The following is a 16,844-nucleotide window of genomic DNA, read 5'->3' on the forward strand; positions in this document are numbered from 1 at the left end:
GAAGCAGGAATGAGTCGCTCTGCTCCAGCACCCAATAGTTCTCAAGCCATGTGGGACACCCAAAAGACCTTCCAGCTCCCAGGGCCTCAAACTTTCACTCCCTGTCATTAACTGCTGGAGGACCTGCATTATCCTGCACAAATAAAAGGGGGCCATTGGCAAGCTGCTGAATCATAGCACCAGAGAGTGCCAAGAGGAGGGGATCGTGTCCCAGCCGGGGAGGCCTCGGCTAACTACTAAAGCTGTCCCAGCCAAATAAGAACAAAGGAACATAAGAAAAGCCTGCTTGAAGAACAGGTCAGTGGCCCATCTAGTCCGGCATCCTGTTCTCACAGTGGCCATCAGATGCCTGTGGGGAACCCACAAGCAGGACCCAAGCCCAGGAGCCTCTCACCTGCTGTGATTTCCAGCTGGATGCAGAAAATAACCATTGTGGCTGGTAGCCATTGTCAGTATCCTCCTCCTCCATGAATTTGTCTAATCCTATTTTAAAGCCATCCAAGTTGGTAGCCATCACTGCTTCCTGCAGGAGTCAATTCTATAACTTAACTATGTGCTGTGTGAAGAAGCTCTTTCTTTCATCTCTCCTGAGTCTTCTCTTCCAACATTCAGATTTAATGAATATCATAGAGTCCTAGTATTTCAAGAGAGAGGAAAAAACCTCTCTCTGTTCGCTTTCTCCACATTGTGCATCACCTTCTACACCTCTATCGTGTGCTCCCCTTTTTTCTCAACTAAAATGCCCCAGATGCTGTAACTTTTCCTCATAGGGGTGTTGCTCCTCTCCCTTGATCATTCTGGTTACCCAGCTGGTTCACAGTATCAACAGACTCCGGAAAGGCAGCCTGTGATGACTAAGCAGTGAGAAGATCCAGAGTCCCCTAAACAGTGCAGGCTTGAAGATCCTCTCAACCGGCATGCTGCCACTTGTCTCTCTCCCCCTCTTATCACTCTTGCCCTTTTGCTGACAGTATATTACATGAAAATATGATGGCTGGGAGGGCAGTGCCAGCCAAAGGTCAAAGGACAGCAAAGGACTCCACCTCAGAAGGAGCCTGGCTTCAGTAGAACCCTTTCTTCCCCAGTAAGCACATCTGGCCCAGGTACTAGCTGCAATGCTCACAGATGCCCCGCGCTAAAGAAATTTAGAAGAAGGAAATGGGGTTGCAGGTCCACAGCCCCTGCCTTCCCTGCTGCAAAGCCCTGCTAGGCTTGCCCTTCTTTATATGTAAGCAAGAGATTGACAGGAATGGCTCACTGCAGAATGTAGGGTGAGCATGTGCAGAGTATATGACCCCCTTCCTGACTTATTTACATCCCGCCTTTCCTCCAAATAGCTCAGTGCAGGTCACATGGTCCCGTTAGGAATTAAGCAGTACCAAACAAGTCCCACCTCTCCACTCCCAACCACAACATTGGATCCAAGCAAATTGTCTTGGGGTGGCAGCCCAGGAAGGTGGACAACAGAGATGGGCTCTGCAGTGCCGTTTCCAACTGTGTTCCAGCAGAGGAGGTGGTTCCCAAGGAGCAGCAGGGCTCAGGCTGCTCAGCCCAGCCTATATAAATCATGGCTCTGGTAGGCATCAGACAAGATGCAGCCTTGCTGAAACCCCTCTTAAAACACAAAGGATTTTCCACTGGCCATGTTGCAGGGTGAAGTGACTCTCAGCATCTCCAGAGCCGGTTGCATTTCATTCTCACCCATGTGCCCTGCCTAGGAAACATCTGATGCCACCGCCAACCAGTTAAACGAACTTCAAGGGAAACAGCAACCATTTCCTTGCAATGTTGTGCCAGTCATGGGTGGCTGGAAAGGGGCTTTGACATTGAATCACTGGTGGATTCAAGAAGAGCCTGTTTACGTGCCAACACCAAAATCTACAGTGATTAGCTACTCAGGCCTTGAAGGCACCTGGAGACAAGAGAGCTGCAGAAAGAGCTCTTATCTCTTTCCCACCTTCCCTGGTGTAAGTCCTGGAGAAGGGCAGGTGTGCCAGGAGAGAGACCTGCAGTGGTCTTCCTTAAGCCAGCAGGAGGAACTGGGCACCTGGGAAATGCATTGAGAGGCTGAGTGGAGGGAGATGCTGGGCTCAGAGCTGCCTCCACCAAAGAATTCTGTTTACTCAGCCCCATGATGTCCCTGTCAGAGTCACACAGGACTGTGCTCCTGTCCTGCAGCAGAGCTTAACCAGGAGTTACCCAGGGCCAGCACAGCTTATCTTTGCTTTCCTCAGGTTCCAGCGTGGCGCCAGCATGGCCTCAGCCAGCTCAGAGTTCAACTGTTCCAGCTGGCGATGTCACTGCTCAGCTCAGAAGCTATCCTGACGACAATTACAAAACAGGCTTGCAGGCCGCAGCAAGGTGGGTCAGGGAAGGGGCTTGGCGGCGGCAGCTCACACCTAGGACTAAAGGGACAGGAGGACAGCAGGGTGGGAGGGGGTAAAGGGCTACGGCTCATATGTGGACAGACTTGCAACAGGAGTCCAGGGGTGTGTGTGGGTGTGTGTGTGTGTGTGTGTGTGTGTGTGTGTGTGTGTGTGATATCATGTAGAGCCCATTTCACAACAGTCAAAGGTCGCACTTGTTCCTCTGCCACAGAGCCATCCCCCTCCCCTGGAATTTTAGCGAGGAAACATTGCAGGCAAACACATACAGTTCTGGTGGTGCCAATCCCATGACAGAGCTGTTGGCACAAACAAGGTTCAAAGATTCTCCTCTAAGGGCTGTTATGGTGAGGTAGCAACCCATACCTCTATCAGACTATTCCAACAGCCTCAGGTCACTCCAACAATGCTGTTTGAACCCCGTCCACCAAGGGTAACAATCTTGCAACTATGTACGTGGTCAATGTTCATATGATGTGAAAGAAAGTCAAGTCGAGAGCTTTGTCCTGGGGAGGGGGGGGGCGGCAGGAGGAGGAGCTGCTGACACTCTCTCAACTAACTTCCACTGCTGATTTACCCCTCCAACAAATGGGGTCAAGTGGAGTTTTGGGTGGTTATTCCAGGCAAGCCAATTGGTCAGACAGAAACAGCTGTGACACATCCTTTCTTACAGAGGTTTCCTGCTCCCCAACAGAGTAACAAAGCGCCCCACCCTTGCTATGCCATGCCCAGGCCTGAGCGACAGCTGCCTCCTGTCTAATCCTCTCCTGCATGTAGAGGGCCTGGAAAGCCCCTTCAAGTGCCTGATCCAAAAAAGCCTTTTTCTTTTTTTCTGCTGGGGGGTGCCATTCTGCCCAGGACAGATTCCCTGGTGCAGAACTGCCCAAGCGGCCGGTGCCACCTACTCACCGGTGCTGGTCGGGTGCCAGGTGTGATGCCCGGGAGCGGAAGGGCTGCTGTCCTAGCTGCCTCTGCAAGTCGGGCGGGATTTCCGCAGTGGGGTTGGTCATTGCCAGTGTGTGCCTTTTTGACCTATTGGCCAAGTATCTGCAACAAGCAGGAGCACATTTGGTGAGAGGGAGGGGTGGGGGCTGTGCCTGGAATGCTCCAAAGAGGGAGCGAGGGGGGTGGAGAGAAGGGACAGCGAGGCAGTGGAGGCACCCACCACCTTTAATGGGAATGGAGGTGGGAGAAAGACCGCCCTTTTGGGGCCCAGGGAAACTCTGGAGAAAGCAGAAACGCCAGCCTACAGAAAACCCAAGCAAAGCATCGGTGGAGGTTAAGAGCAGGCTCAGAAGGTTGCAGCAGGTGTAAGGAGGAGGGCTCCCTTTTTTCCGGAAAAGGGGACTGTGGGGGAAGGTGCTATCTTGATGCTGGCACTGGGCCAATGAAGCTAACAAGCTTCCTGGAGAAACACCAGGAATACTGCACACAGGGCAAGTCCCCTCAGCCTTTAAGAGTTACCCAGAGGGGAGAATTTCCACTGGTGCAGCCTTTCTGAACATGGTGAGGTGGGGTAAATGATGGCTGTGACAAGGGTTTCATTTGCGCCACTCTTAAAGGAGCAGGGGCCCTCTGGCCATCCAACCATTGCAGCACTTGGTCTAAGCGATGCTAGAAGGAAGCATCAAGAGCGCCACCTAGACTCTGTTCTTGGGCACTTCCAGGTGCACCTGGGCAAGAAGAGGAGAGAATAAGGGCATGTCCAACACAAAGGGAATTGTTCAGGTCATGTATGCAAAAGCTGCCATGTTTCAGCAAAAGTTAGACATAAGGGCATCCTGAGCCTCTGAAAGGCTCACTTGCCTCCAGGGAAGGGAAAGTTGGGGGGGTGCCACCCCCACAATTCCTGTATCTGTGCAAGGGACCAGCTTTTACAGGGCTCTCAGATGAGTAACCTACAACATGGCTTCCTGAGTTCTCTCCTAATTTCATTGCTGAGAGTGTTGAATCCATTTATCAAAGCCAACTTAAAAGGCAAGTGAGGAACTTTGTTCAGGGAAACCGGTGAACTTTGGCTATAGTATACTTGTACAGACTTCAGAGATTTTAATGCCAATTACACCAAAGAGGAGCAGCAATTAAAGCTATTTGCCACCACCACCACCACCACACAGGAGGAAAGCAGAGTTAAGAGGATGGAGAAGAGTTAGTGCTGTGGGAACAAGCCAGCATCTCAGGTGGAGATCAGGTCATTTCCTGAAGAGCTCTAAATCTGCCACTTGCTAACAGTGTTTCATTTCTACATCCCAGAGACCAATCTTTCCATTAACTACATCAAGCAGTTATGGAGGGAGAGAGAACAACGAGCTGCAATTCAAGGTCAGGTACCTCAAACAAACCCAGGGCAGGAGGCGAGAGGCCAGCCCATGGGTCCCCTCCAAGGTTCTGCAAGCAGAGAAGCTAACACCGTTCTATGAAGGTCAATATTTGCACCCACCCCTGCAGGAAGGATGTTGACTCTTGAGACGTGGCAGCCCGTGGCATGGTGTGACAGCCAACGCTAAGTGGGGAGGCAGGCAACACAATATTCTCTAGCCACGTAGTCTCATCCCAATACGTGAGGGGATTTGACTCAAGTATGTTGACTCCATTAACCTGCCCAGCAAGACTGACATCTGTCCTAGCCCAAAGGCAATGAGGAGGGGACATAGTTCACAGGCAAAGCACCTGTCTGCCATGGAGGAGCTCCAAGTTCCATGTACAGCATCTCCTATTCCATTTTTTGAGAAACAGGTCATGGGAAGGAGGCTTTTCTGCCCAAGATCCTGGAAAGCCATGGCTGATCAAAGTTGGAAAATATTGAGCTGCAGTGGTCTCGGTTTTAAAACATTCAGGCAGACAGGTGTATGTATAAAAAGAATCCTAGTCCAGTGACCAGAGTCTCCAGTTAAGGGAACAGAGGCAAAAACCTCCATGAACCAATAAGCTGGGCTCTAGATGCATTGACAGCTAGACTACTCCAGGCTAGAGGAACTACTGTATCAACTCAGCAAAAATAAGTTCCATGAGCCATTATAAAGGATATCACACAGGGTCAGATTTCATGCCACAAAGGCAGTCTCATCTGATTTACATACTGCAGCTCTACCCCATTATACAATGACTGCTGTTCACCAAAGAGGGTGCTGGAGAATGGACACTAGGAATGGAGAGGACACTACATTCCCAAGAGCTTTGAAGAGGGGAAAGAGGAACCACTAGAAAGCCTCCCCAAGATACATGGAATAAGGAACCACAGCTATCCCTGATAGAATCCTCCATGGATATTTCATTCCTTTAAAAAAGCCTCAACTGCCTCACCAACCAACCTTTATACCCAGTTTCTGTCTGCCTTCTTCTGTCACTAAAGGGGAAAGGATACCCCAGTCTTCAAGGAGGCATCTTTTCCAGGCAAACTCTGAGCTCTTTACAAGCAAAGGTAGTTGCCTGGAAATCAGGAAGGCTGCTGTTTAAATAGCAAGCTACTTGGTAGATGCTGTTCACAGCTGCTACCAAGGCAGCCTGCAAGACTTTCCTTGGGACACAGGCTACAAGGAGCATCAAAAGAAGCATGCTAAAGCAAACGGCTTCAGCAGCAGCATTGTAGTTGACCATTTTGGACCCCCATCAGCGAGATCAGATGTAGCCAGGGCGTCAACTGTAGGCATCTTCTTCCAAGAGCTATACTAACAGCTGAGGCCCCAAATACCAGAAGATCCACCTACCCAGGGAGGTTAGTGGGAAGACCAGGGGAGGGAGCAGGAGCAGGTCACAGCTGCAGCAGAGTCCACATGAAACACCAGTTCCCAGAGAAGCAGAGGCAAAGCAGAAACCACAAGCCAACCTGCTGCCTAGCTATGGCCAAAGCAGCTGCCAGGCACCAGAGGGTGCCTCCGAAGACTGCAACACCACCAGCAGCAGAAGCAGCAGCAGCAGGAGGAGTGTTACCTCTGCACAGCTTCTTGATCTGGCTCTCCATCTGAGCTCTCCTCATCCACAGGGGTCACGGCGGGCACTGCCTGGAAGGACAAGAAAGGGAAGGGGGCTTGGCTCTGCAGAAAGGTTTTTACACACCCAGGTACTCCACACTTGGCACCATTCCCCACACACTCCCACTCCAGAGCCAGCCCCACCTGAAGTTCATTGCTTCCACAGAAGATAAAGATACCCCAAGAAAGATTCTGAACTAAGAAAAAGAGGCTGAGCTCTTCCCCAAGCGAGACACATCCTGATGCCCCTTAAGTCCAAAGGACTCAAGAGGGACATGCTTGGCAGGGCTGCTTAGTTTGTGTCAATGAATGTCTCAATAAAAAGTCTGCCTTGGCCTCATTTCCTAAACAGGTTTTATAGGGTTTGTTTTTTGTTTTTAAAAAGAGGACTCCTTCAGAAGGAATAGGGAGTTAGGCCATGGATCTGAGAAACACCATCTCGTCATATGCACTTGATCCTGTCCATCCCACCCCCCAAAAAAACCCATGGACATAGAGCAAGCCAGGCAGTCTCAGGTGGGGAAAGGGCCAGTAGGAAAACTAGGGAGAAAAACTGAGTTCCAGAAGATGCATGCTACACCAGCAAGGGTGAAAGGCCAGCTGAGAGAGGCACTCTGCATGTGGCAGGGCCACCACTTTTATCTGCCATGAGTAAGCCCAGAAGAAGCAGAATGCAATCACTTGGTCGATATCCATGAAGCTGTGAAATACTGTGAAAAGTGGGCACAGTGCTGTGCCAGAACACCCCCACCCCACCCCACCCCTCTCATCTTTCAGTTACTTACTGGTGTCATTGTAACAAGTGGAGAAGGGCCCCGGGGACGCTTCAAGAGCTGTTGTGCGTGCAACTGGATATTGGCTCCTCCATCTGACGCCCTCCGTCCAAGGGGTCCCATTCCATTCAGCAATTGCAAAGTTGGGGGCTGCAGCAAGGACTGCTCCTGCAAGAAAATTCTGCATCTCTACCAAACCCTGGCTGCATACCTCAAGAGTCAGGAGAAACAGCAGGGTCTGATGGGCATGGGAGAACCATGATCACACAAAAGCAGGCACTGAAATAGCAGTGGAGACTTCATCCCCTTAGATTGGCAGACAGGACAGTGATGACTTGGGTCTCCATGTCATACAGCTGGGTGGGTGGGTGGGTGGGTGGGTGGGTGAGAGGGAAGGAGGGTGTCTTCTTAATTTGGTTTTAGGTCCAATTCAACAGGCTCATGAAGCCATGGTAGCTGGTAATCTCACAGGAATGGGGACTGATGCTCAGAGTTCCCAAAGTGTTTCCTTTGCCATACCTTGTACTCTAACTGACCAGTTGGTTGCAGGTGCTGCATCGGAAGCATGTTGGCTGCCATGTTCATGTTGGGAGCCACCTGCAGGAAGGGGGCCTGAGGTGCGATGCGTGGGAAACAAGGTAGCAGCTTCTGGAGATCCTCCATCACCTCGGTGCTGCAAACACATGCACAATAACTCAGGAGACGGTCCAGGCAACCCTGCTTCTCTGCTCACATTCTGGGCTGCTGGTTTGTTTCCCACTACTTAGGAGCAGCAGAAGGGAGGCCAACATTTTCCAGGCCAAACCTGTCAGATAATGTGTCACTACAGAGATGACACCTGCCACTAAGTTGAGCCAGGAGCCAGGTCCCTCTTAGGACAGAGGGCTGCAATACTGGAGGGAAATTTGCAGCGCCCTTTGATGGCTCTGGGATTGTTTGTAAAAAGCAGCAGGCGGCAAAACTCACCGAGGATCAGCCACTCCCACCGTGTGCCTCCTCATGGAGAGGTAGCGGACCAGAGCTTCAGGGGACGGCTCTTCGCCTTCGTCGCTATCCAGAGTCATTGCTCCATCAGTCTAGGGCAGAAACACATGCCGTAAGGTGGTTTGTGGGGAGAAATGCAGAAGCATCTGTGACTAGCAAGGGGAGATCCTGGAAGAGAAAAACAACTTACCTCCACTATTTGGTTCTCGGGGTTGATGAGCTGCACTTGTGGGACACTGATGCTCACTGGGTTGCCCGCCTGCTCTGCCTGCAAAGCAGACACAAAACCAAACTGTGAACACCAAATGCAGAAAGCCCATGGAAAGCCCAGCCCCATTCCTCTTGCTCAGCCGCCACTACCAGAGGCAGATATTTACCCTGGCCTTCGATACCTGTTATATATATTTCCAGGACACACCCAATTCTTATTACTATGATTTGTTTTAAGCTGTTTTTAATATTGTATTTTAAATTGCTATACTTATATTGCAGGCCTTGACATATTATGGGTGAGAAACTAAAATAATCTACTGTGGGACCCTCCTGTTGCCCAGCAACAGAAGTAGCTGCCCAAGGTGGCAGAGAAAGGCTGAGTGGGCACCTGTGGGGATGCTGAAGGCAGCCCTGTCAGTCACCTTCTCAAAGTAACGAACCCCGAAATATTTTTAAAAGGCCATCTGCCTACACAGACAAGAGTTTGTCATTTCCAGAGAAATAGCAATCGTCTCTGCATGAAGGCTAGTTTTGCACAGTGAAAGCTGCTAGCCAGGCACCCTCTGGAACTGCCCCATTGTGTAAGTTAATCTGAAAGCAACAGAGCTGCACCTCACAGAAGACTAACCTGGATGCTGGCTTGTGCTGGGAATGCCATGGTCCGTGGGAGGCTGGGCAGGGTGGCAATGCGCAAGTTCTTATGCCTCTTCAGACGGTCACAGAGCAGACTGTAGATTGCACTGTAGTGATCGTAAGCATCTGTCCTTAATGACTGGGAAAGCAAGGAAACAACAAAATGATCAGCCTCATACCAAAGGCAAACCGCTCTACTTCTACCCCAGAATGCCTGGAGACAGCCAGTACCTGGAGGGTGCGCTCCTTGTCCAGCCCCATCTCGGCCATGGCAAGCAGCACATCTTCATTCAATGGTTCCATCTGCCTCTCAACCTTCAAGTGCTGACATTCGGCTATTAACTGGAAAGAACAGAGCATTTCAACGGCTGTAGCTTTCACAACAAGGAAAAGCAAAAGAGCTGTTAAAGGTTTGGGGCTAGCTGGTCACAGACTGGCTGGGAAAATGCATCTCAATTCTATCTCCCAAGCAACCTCCTAGGGCAAGGAAGAGCTGAGGAATGCTGAACTCCTTGGGGAAACGAAGACAAAGGAGGCAAGTAAGCTGCCTGGATGGAGAGCCACCAAGGAAGAAGAGTTGTGCTGGCTCACCGTGTCAAACTCCGTATCCACCTCCCCAAGCTTCATCCACTTGTGTTTGCAGATCTGCTCCATGGAGAGCCGCCTGCTCGGTTCCAGCACCAGCATGTGGCGGATTAAGTGCTCACACTCTGCAAGACAACAGCAAGAGGCTGCTGAGGAACTGGGGAGAGAGGGAGCCATCACCAGCCACACCCGCCTCAGCACATGGAGGGGAGCCATTCCACTTCTGAACAACCCCAGGGTGCATGTAAATATCAGGAAAACCCCGTTAAGCTCCTACCACCCCGCAAGGCTTGGCTGCACACAATGCAACCCCACCTCCCACAAGGTCTCTACATAACAAATCTTACTCCCTTATTGTAACAGCTGCAGAACACACACCACCAGGCTCATTAGGATCTGACCATTGGAGAAACCAAGTGTGGCTTCTACTGACTGCCACAAGACTCCAAAAAGCAAAGTTACTTTTTAAACACACAGGTGTGAAGCCTGTGGGGGCCCTATAGATGTTGCTGGACTCCCCACCCCACAATTCCACCAGTCCCAGTCAGAATGGCCAATGGTCAGAGGTGATGGGAACTCCACAACAACATCTGAAGGGCCTCCACAGATATTCTTGATCCCTAGGTTAGAGTATCCCATTAGCAGAAATATAGCATTAAGTCACACATTTACTTTTTTTGCTTAGTGGTGACTGGGCTTCCCACAAGAAACCAAAGAAGAATGTTGGGCTTTGATAAACTGATGTACAGATAAAATACATCACCATCATTATGTCTATATTGCCATTCATCTGAAGATCACAGGCTGGTTTACAATATAAAACCACAAAAACACATATCATAATAACAAACAATAACAATACTTGCCCCACACTTAGTTTAAAAGGCCATAGATTGTTTAATTAGCCAAAGGCCTAGAAGAAGAGGAATGTTTTTGCCTGGAATGGAAAGATACGTAGTGAAGGTGCCAGGCAATCCTCCCCGGGGAAAGCATTCCACAAGTGGGGAGTCACCACAGAAAAGGCCCATTGCCACCCTCCAAGCCTCTCACTGAGGAGGCACACAAAGAAGGGCCTCAGATGATGACCATAGGTTGGTTCATATGGGACGAGGCGATCCTTGATGTATTGCAGTCCTGAGCCATTTAAGGCTTTATAGGTCAAAACCATCATTTTGAATAGGGCCCGGAAACTAATTGGCAGCCAGTGCAGTCAGGCCAGAATGGGGGTTATATGCTCCAGTAAGCAACCTGGCTTCTGAATTCTGCACCAGCTCAAGTTTCCAAAACGTCTTCAGAGGCAGCCCCATGTATAACATATTGCAGTAATCTAACCTAGAGGTTATCGTAGCATGGATGACAGATGTTAGACTATCCCTGTCCAGATAGGGGTGCAGTTGGGCTACCAACCGAAGCTGATAGAAGGCACTCTGCACCACCTGAGCCTCAAGCTACAACAATGGACCCACAAGTACCCCCAAGCTTCATACCAGCTCCTTCACTAAGGTTGGGGGAGGCCAACACTATATGAGAAAAGGCTTATGGAACAAAACAGGGTTGGATTATTGAAACATTTCAACCGGAGCTGTGCAGGCAGTAACCGCATTCCAGCTCTCCTAAGGAGGAGCTCATAGCAGGGAGACAGAGACTGCCCAAACTGGATGCGTGCCCAAAGAGCAGCAGGCCCAAAGCTCTTGCCTGTCTTCCATAGAATTCTGAGAGAGACAGTCATATCTGTGCAACCCATTTGTAATGCAAGTGCTCAATTTTTAAAGGTGGGCTTTGCCTTCCACAACACAGCTACATTTCAGGAGTCTCTCTCCTGCACTTGCCCCTCACTGATCTCTCTTCCCCACCTTGGCCCCACACTCCACACCTCAGCTGCAGCCAATCATTCTCTTCCATAGGCCAGAGACAGCCATGCCACATCTTTGGCAGCAAGAACTGTAGTTCTGAAAGAGTTTTGGTGTATCAATATACTCCAAAGAAGTTAGACCTGGTCAGTCAATGGGAGTTAGAAAGGGACATCCCCCCGTGCCTCCAATAAAAGTGCAGACAAACACTCTAGTCAGGGGCTTCAGTGCCATGAGAAGGGAAATGAAGGAAACAGAAAGAAGGCACACTGTTCAGTCTCTGATGCATCTGCTCACTGGAAACAGTTTTGTTTGTTTGTTTGTTTGTTTGGTCATCATCAAACTAATATGGCTCTCGCATTTGAACTGGCTGGGCCACTGTTGCAGCAGCTGCTAGTCCTGGAGTGCTTTGGAGGTCTTAGGTAGTGCTACCAGGGAAAGCTACGTGGGGAGGGGTCTCAGGACACCCAAGATAAGTTGGATTCACCAGCCACAAAGACAGAACACACAAGCACTTTGCACGCTCTCTCTCTCTCTCTCTCTGTCTGTGTGTGTGTGTGTGTGTGAGAGAGAGAGAGAGAGAGAGAGAGAGAGAGAGAGAGAGAGTTGTTCTAGTAACCATTTGTGTGTGAAACAAGAGACTTTGCAAAATTAGCTGGTAAAGAGAGATCTCTCAATTCAAGCCCTTTGAACAACAGATGGACTGTCTCAACCAAACCACACATACGACAGGTACACTTACGATGTCCCACCCCTTGGTACACTTTTCTGCTTGGGGCTTCAGCTATCAACTGGGTTTCTTGCTGCCCAACTGATAAAAGCCTCACACTGCATCACTAGTCATTAAGCCACAATGAGTTCCAATTAACAATGCCAACAGGAAGCCAGCAGTCATTTCTAGACGGTGCTGCAGCAGGCTGAAAATTAATTTTCCTCCAGTTAAATGTGGACAGTCAGAAAACAGCCCTTTGCTCACAGGAAGATGAAGGACACAGGTTCACTGGGTGGGCTTGCTGCATTGTGAGCAGGAAGGTCCAGCTGAAGGTCTCTCATGACTGATTCAAAGCACAAAACAACCAATGCATGCAAGCTGCCTGGGAGTCTTCTCTAGACAGCCCTCATCCATCTCTTGCCAAGGTCTCAAAATGGCTCAGGCTTTCCCTGCTTGATACAGCCAGCATAAAAGTAGGGTTCCATCTTCCTCTTCCCCAACAGCTCCAGGAGCAGAATTTTGGGCAGGCGGGTGGGTTTTGAGACCTCTCTCAAATTACTAATGTCTGCCTGCAGCACACTGGAAAGGGCACTGCAGCAGGTGGCTGGGGAGAGAGAACCTCAGCAATTCAGCTTTCCAGCTGAAGCAGTTTCTCTCTGACCCGCAGAAAAAGAAGTACACCAGAAACTGAAAATCCAGTTTTAACATAGCCATGAATTTAGCTTTCAATGAGGAGGCAGGTTCAGCTCCCATATAAGTAGTGCTCAAATCACATAGAAGGAAAAGAGAGGGCAAAAGAACCCAACCTACAACTCTTGTCTAGCGTGTTGGCCCAGACCACCTAGCATCCAAATTCCCTGACATCCTCTGCAGTTGATAATTTTGCAATCAACTGGTGTCCTCAACAGCTGGGCAGTGAAATGCAGTTACTCAGTCTACAAGGGATTTTGTTGCAGCTCTTTATTTCAAAGAGATCAGAGTGCAAGGCATGGCTGTCCCAAGCGAGGCAACCTCAAATTCAAGAAGTTGCCAGTGTGAAACTGAACCCCTGATGTCAGCCAGTACCTGTAGCTGCTGACTTTGCTGAGGAGGAGGAGGAGGAAGAGGAGGAAGGGGACATCTCCCCACAGAGCCTTTACCTGTGGACATGAAAAATGGAATGCGAAACTTCCCGCTCAGGACCCTCGCCCGCAGGTTCTGCAGCGTACTCCCATCAAAAGGCAGGGCCCCGCAGACCAGCACGTAGAGCACCACCCCAAGGCTCTGCAAGAGAAGAGGGCACAAACGTTAGGTGTCATTTGGGGCAACAGCAGCATGAAGTAAACAAGTGCCCTAGTAAGGAAAATCTATTTAAGAAAAGGGCCCCCGATCAGAGAAGCCCCTTTCTAAAAAGGTCCCACTTATATCTTTTAAAAAGTTTAAAATTATTGCACATGGACAATGACAAAAGTTGGTTCACTGATCAAATGCATATAGTGACAAAAGGCTGGTTCAGTGTGCTCCAGAAGCAGCGTTCCCCTCCCCCTCCCCTTGCAAAGAGAAATGCTGGCAGTGCAAAATGGTTCTTGATGGTTTACCCAAATGTCCACCTTTGGCCCATCATACTCCTTCCCTTCAAAGAGTTCAGGGGCAGCATAGGGGGGACTTCCGCACCAGGTCTTCAGCAGCTGACCGGGTGTGAAGATATTACTGAATCCAAAATCTGGAAGAGAAACAGGAGGGAAGCAATTCAGAGACCACCCAATATCATAGGTTTTCTATAAAGGTTTCTAATCCTTTCTTTTGGATCAGCTCAGCAGTGCAACAGCAGCAGGGAAGGCTGGCCCCAAGTGGAGGTGCAGAATCATGAATAACTAAGCCCTAAAAGTCTGGCAGGGCAGTGGAACACCATCTTTGGTGGCCAGGAGCAGAAGCAGCAAGATCTGTCACTTGTCAGAAACCTCAAGTTGCCAGGATTTGACCTGGGCTGCTTTGCTTGGGTAGTCTATGCTTCCATCTTTTAAAATGGCCGACCTGCTATTTTGATGTTCAGATTTGCATCCAGAAGCAAATTCTCTGCTTTCAGATCTCTGTGGACGATGTTACGACAGTGGCAGAAATGGACAGCTGCCACTATCTGCTTAAACTTCTTCCGGGCTTCTTTTTCAGCCATTCGTCCATGGGCCACGAGGTGATCTGAAGGAGATGAGGTGGGGAGGGAGAAGAGAGAGAAAGCATAACCATTGTTATTGGATCAGTATAGACTTACTTTGGTTTACTGCAGGACTTGTAAGGCCTGCACTGCCCAGAATGGATCTATCTAGCTCATCTGCTGCTGGGAAAACAGCCCAAGGAGGTGGTGGCACAACTGCCAGGTAAAGTGTCAAAACATGCCCCAGCTCACAGAAGCTAACCTCTCTAGGTCTGCAGCAGGAGAGCTCCTTTCATATTTGGGCACATCTTCTCTCCCTATTTCAGTCGGATTCAAAGTCTGCCCTATACCTGAGGATGGTGGTAGGTACCCCTATCACCAGCCCTAATTAAATGCCTTAGAATACTTCTGCAAGTTGCTAAGACTCAGCCTCTGGTGAGTCTCCATGCCAGAGCAAAAATGCCTCTCTGGGCAAGTATAATGTTCCAATGACACACAATTGTATTTTAGCAACCATGATTGATAAAAGATGTCAGCTGTAGATGAAGGCTGTTGCAATTATGCTGAGCACTGTGAGTGAGTAACAGGGGATATTCAGGGGTCACCTTCCCATGAAGAATCACAGGGATTGGGGCAAATTTGCCCCAGAGGGGGAAAGAGGCCTACGAGATTCACATTCCATATGCAAGAAACCAGAGGAGATGCAAGTGAAAGAAAAGTCCCTGGAACAGCTGACCTCTACCTTTGAAGGGGTGCAGAAAAAAATAGAGTGCAAGGGAGTATGTGTGTACAATATGATGGATCCTGAAAAAAGGAAAAGGCTGAGGCTCTGAAGGGAAGGCAAAGTTCTGCCAAGTGTCCTTTGTGAAGATGAGATTTGATTTGATTTTGATTTAGCCCCCAGAGCAGGGGTGGGGGGTGGTATATGGAGCCCCTTTTAGTTCAGACAAAACCCCAGTGCCAGCAAGGGAGAAGCCTCTGGGATGATGGCAGCAGCCAGAGCAGAGCAGTTTCCTGTGACAGTAGCTGTTGGCTCCAGCCTTCTCACCCTGACAATAGCTCTTTTAATAAAGAGGCAAGCAGGAAACTGGCCCAAAGGTTGTTTTTAGCTGTTTGCTGCTTCTGAAAACTGTGAACACTGTGCAACCTCCAGTTGTCAATGGGTTATTTAGAAAATGTCACAAAAGAAACTCCTGCAGAAGGCGGCCACGGATAAATAGGCCACAGCTCTTTGGTGGGACTGGTAGATCACATGATGCCTGCCCAGCTTGAACAACAAGAAGTAGCTGGCAGAAAGAAAAAAGCAGGGGGAGATTATAAATTCCTACACATTAATGTGGAGGGAGGGGAATGGTTGGGTCAAGATAGAGAGCCTGTTTGCTAACCATTTGGGAATTCAATGAGAGGGCCATTGGACAGTGAGTAGAGCATCTGCTTTGCATGCAGAAGGTCACAGATTCAAATCCCGGCATCTCTGGGTAAGGCTGGGGAAGACTCCTGCCTGAACTCCTGGTGTCACTGCCAGTCAGTGCAGGCAGTACTGAGCTAGGTGAGCCAATCATGTGTCTAGGCAGAAGGCCCCGTCTCAGGCCAGCATCATTTGAGGAAAGGGGAGAGGATGCACCAGGGAGAGTATGGGCTCATTCACAATTTTGCTTGACCCATATTTTGATCATATGGTGTGTCAATGAATCCCCACAGGTCCTAAAGCTTTCCTTGTTGTTCTGCAGCTGTGTCTTCCGAAAGACCAATCTTACCCGCTGAATTGGATCTTATCAGACATGCAGAATATCATTTATAAGAGAGATTTTGCTTAACTGAGCATTAGTTTAAGGGGTAAAACCAGGTTTTTGCAAGGCACAGCGACAGAAAAATGAGAAAAGCTCCCGGGTCCAGACGAATTAATCAGAACACAATAAAATCAAACTATGGGTCAGGTGAAAGTGTGGCTGTGCTCTATTATTGCTTCTGGTAGAGAGGAACAACAGTTTTCAATTATAAAGCATGGAACCATTATTGCATTTTGCTATGGGAAGTATTGTCTTTAATTTGCTATATGTATATGCCACTCTTCCTCCCAAGATTTGGCTATATAAACACCTTTTAAAGTAGATCTGTCTGTATGCCTGTCTGTCTGTCTGACAGAGATTTGAACCTAGAGTTTCCATAGCTTCTGAAGCACAATTTCCTATCTGTAATACAGGCAGAATATGTTGGTGCAGGAGAAAAATGTAAGCATAAAAGGAAAACTCCCTGGATGTCAAGTTCTAGGTTTGGGACAGATACGCTTTAGTGAGAGAACCCCAGCAGAGATTCAAAATAGCAAATATGCAGCAAAGCAAAGCATGGAAATAGTGACTGTTAGACCTTTAAAATATATCCTTCCAAGTTCCTTCCAAAGTTCCTCACTTCTCCTAGCACAGGAAAAGGCCACATGTTTGGTAAGTTAAAAATAGTTTCCTTACAAACTTTCCAAATGTTAGCTTCATGTGCTCTTCCAGACAGCAATCAGAAAAGTTGCACAGGCAGCAAATGTGGCTTAGTTATAGGGGTGAAAAAGTTCCTAAATTATGGGTAAAGGAACTCAAGGAAGGCTGGTTAGACGAGC

General features: G+C 49.0%; 1 protein-coding gene across 3 annotated transcripts in view; it reads right to left on the minus strand.

Annotated features, from left to right (window-relative positions):
* Positions 1-16,844, minus strand: part of SIK3 (SIK family kinase 3) — a 101,482-nt gene that overhangs the window by 11,351 nt on the left and 73,287 nt on the right. Inside the window, exons 4-16 of one of the 3 annotated variants that reach the window (XM_079954644.1) lie at positions 14,119-14,280; positions 13,683-13,807; positions 13,245-13,368; positions 9,550-9,668; positions 9,190-9,300; positions 8,954-9,097; positions 8,303-8,380; positions 8,095-8,204; positions 7,648-7,801; positions 7,141-7,296; positions 6,315-6,385; positions 3,294-3,431; positions 1,958-2,047 (exon numbers count right to left, since the gene is read on the minus strand). In XM_079954644.1, the coding sequence (XP_079810770.1) occupies positions 1,958-2,047; positions 3,294-3,431; positions 6,315-6,385; positions 7,141-7,296; positions 7,648-7,801; positions 8,095-8,204; positions 8,303-8,380; positions 8,954-9,097; positions 9,190-9,300; positions 9,550-9,668; positions 13,245-13,368; positions 13,683-13,807; positions 14,119-14,280 (1,582 nt within the window). The remainder of the gene's footprint in view (positions 1-1,957; positions 2,048-3,293; positions 3,432-6,314; positions 6,386-7,140; positions 7,297-7,647; positions 7,802-8,094; positions 8,205-8,302; positions 8,381-8,953; positions 9,098-9,189; positions 9,301-9,549; positions 9,669-13,244; positions 13,369-13,682; positions 13,808-14,118; positions 14,281-16,844) is intronic. The other 2 variants (XM_079954645.1, XM_079954646.1) reach the window with 2 other exon arrangements.

Source organism: Podarcis cretensis, assembly GCF_951804945.1.
Source record: "Podarcis cretensis genome assembly, chromosome: 15".
NCBI lineage: Eukaryota > Metazoa > Chordata > Lepidosauria > Squamata > Lacertidae > Podarcis > Podarcis cretensis.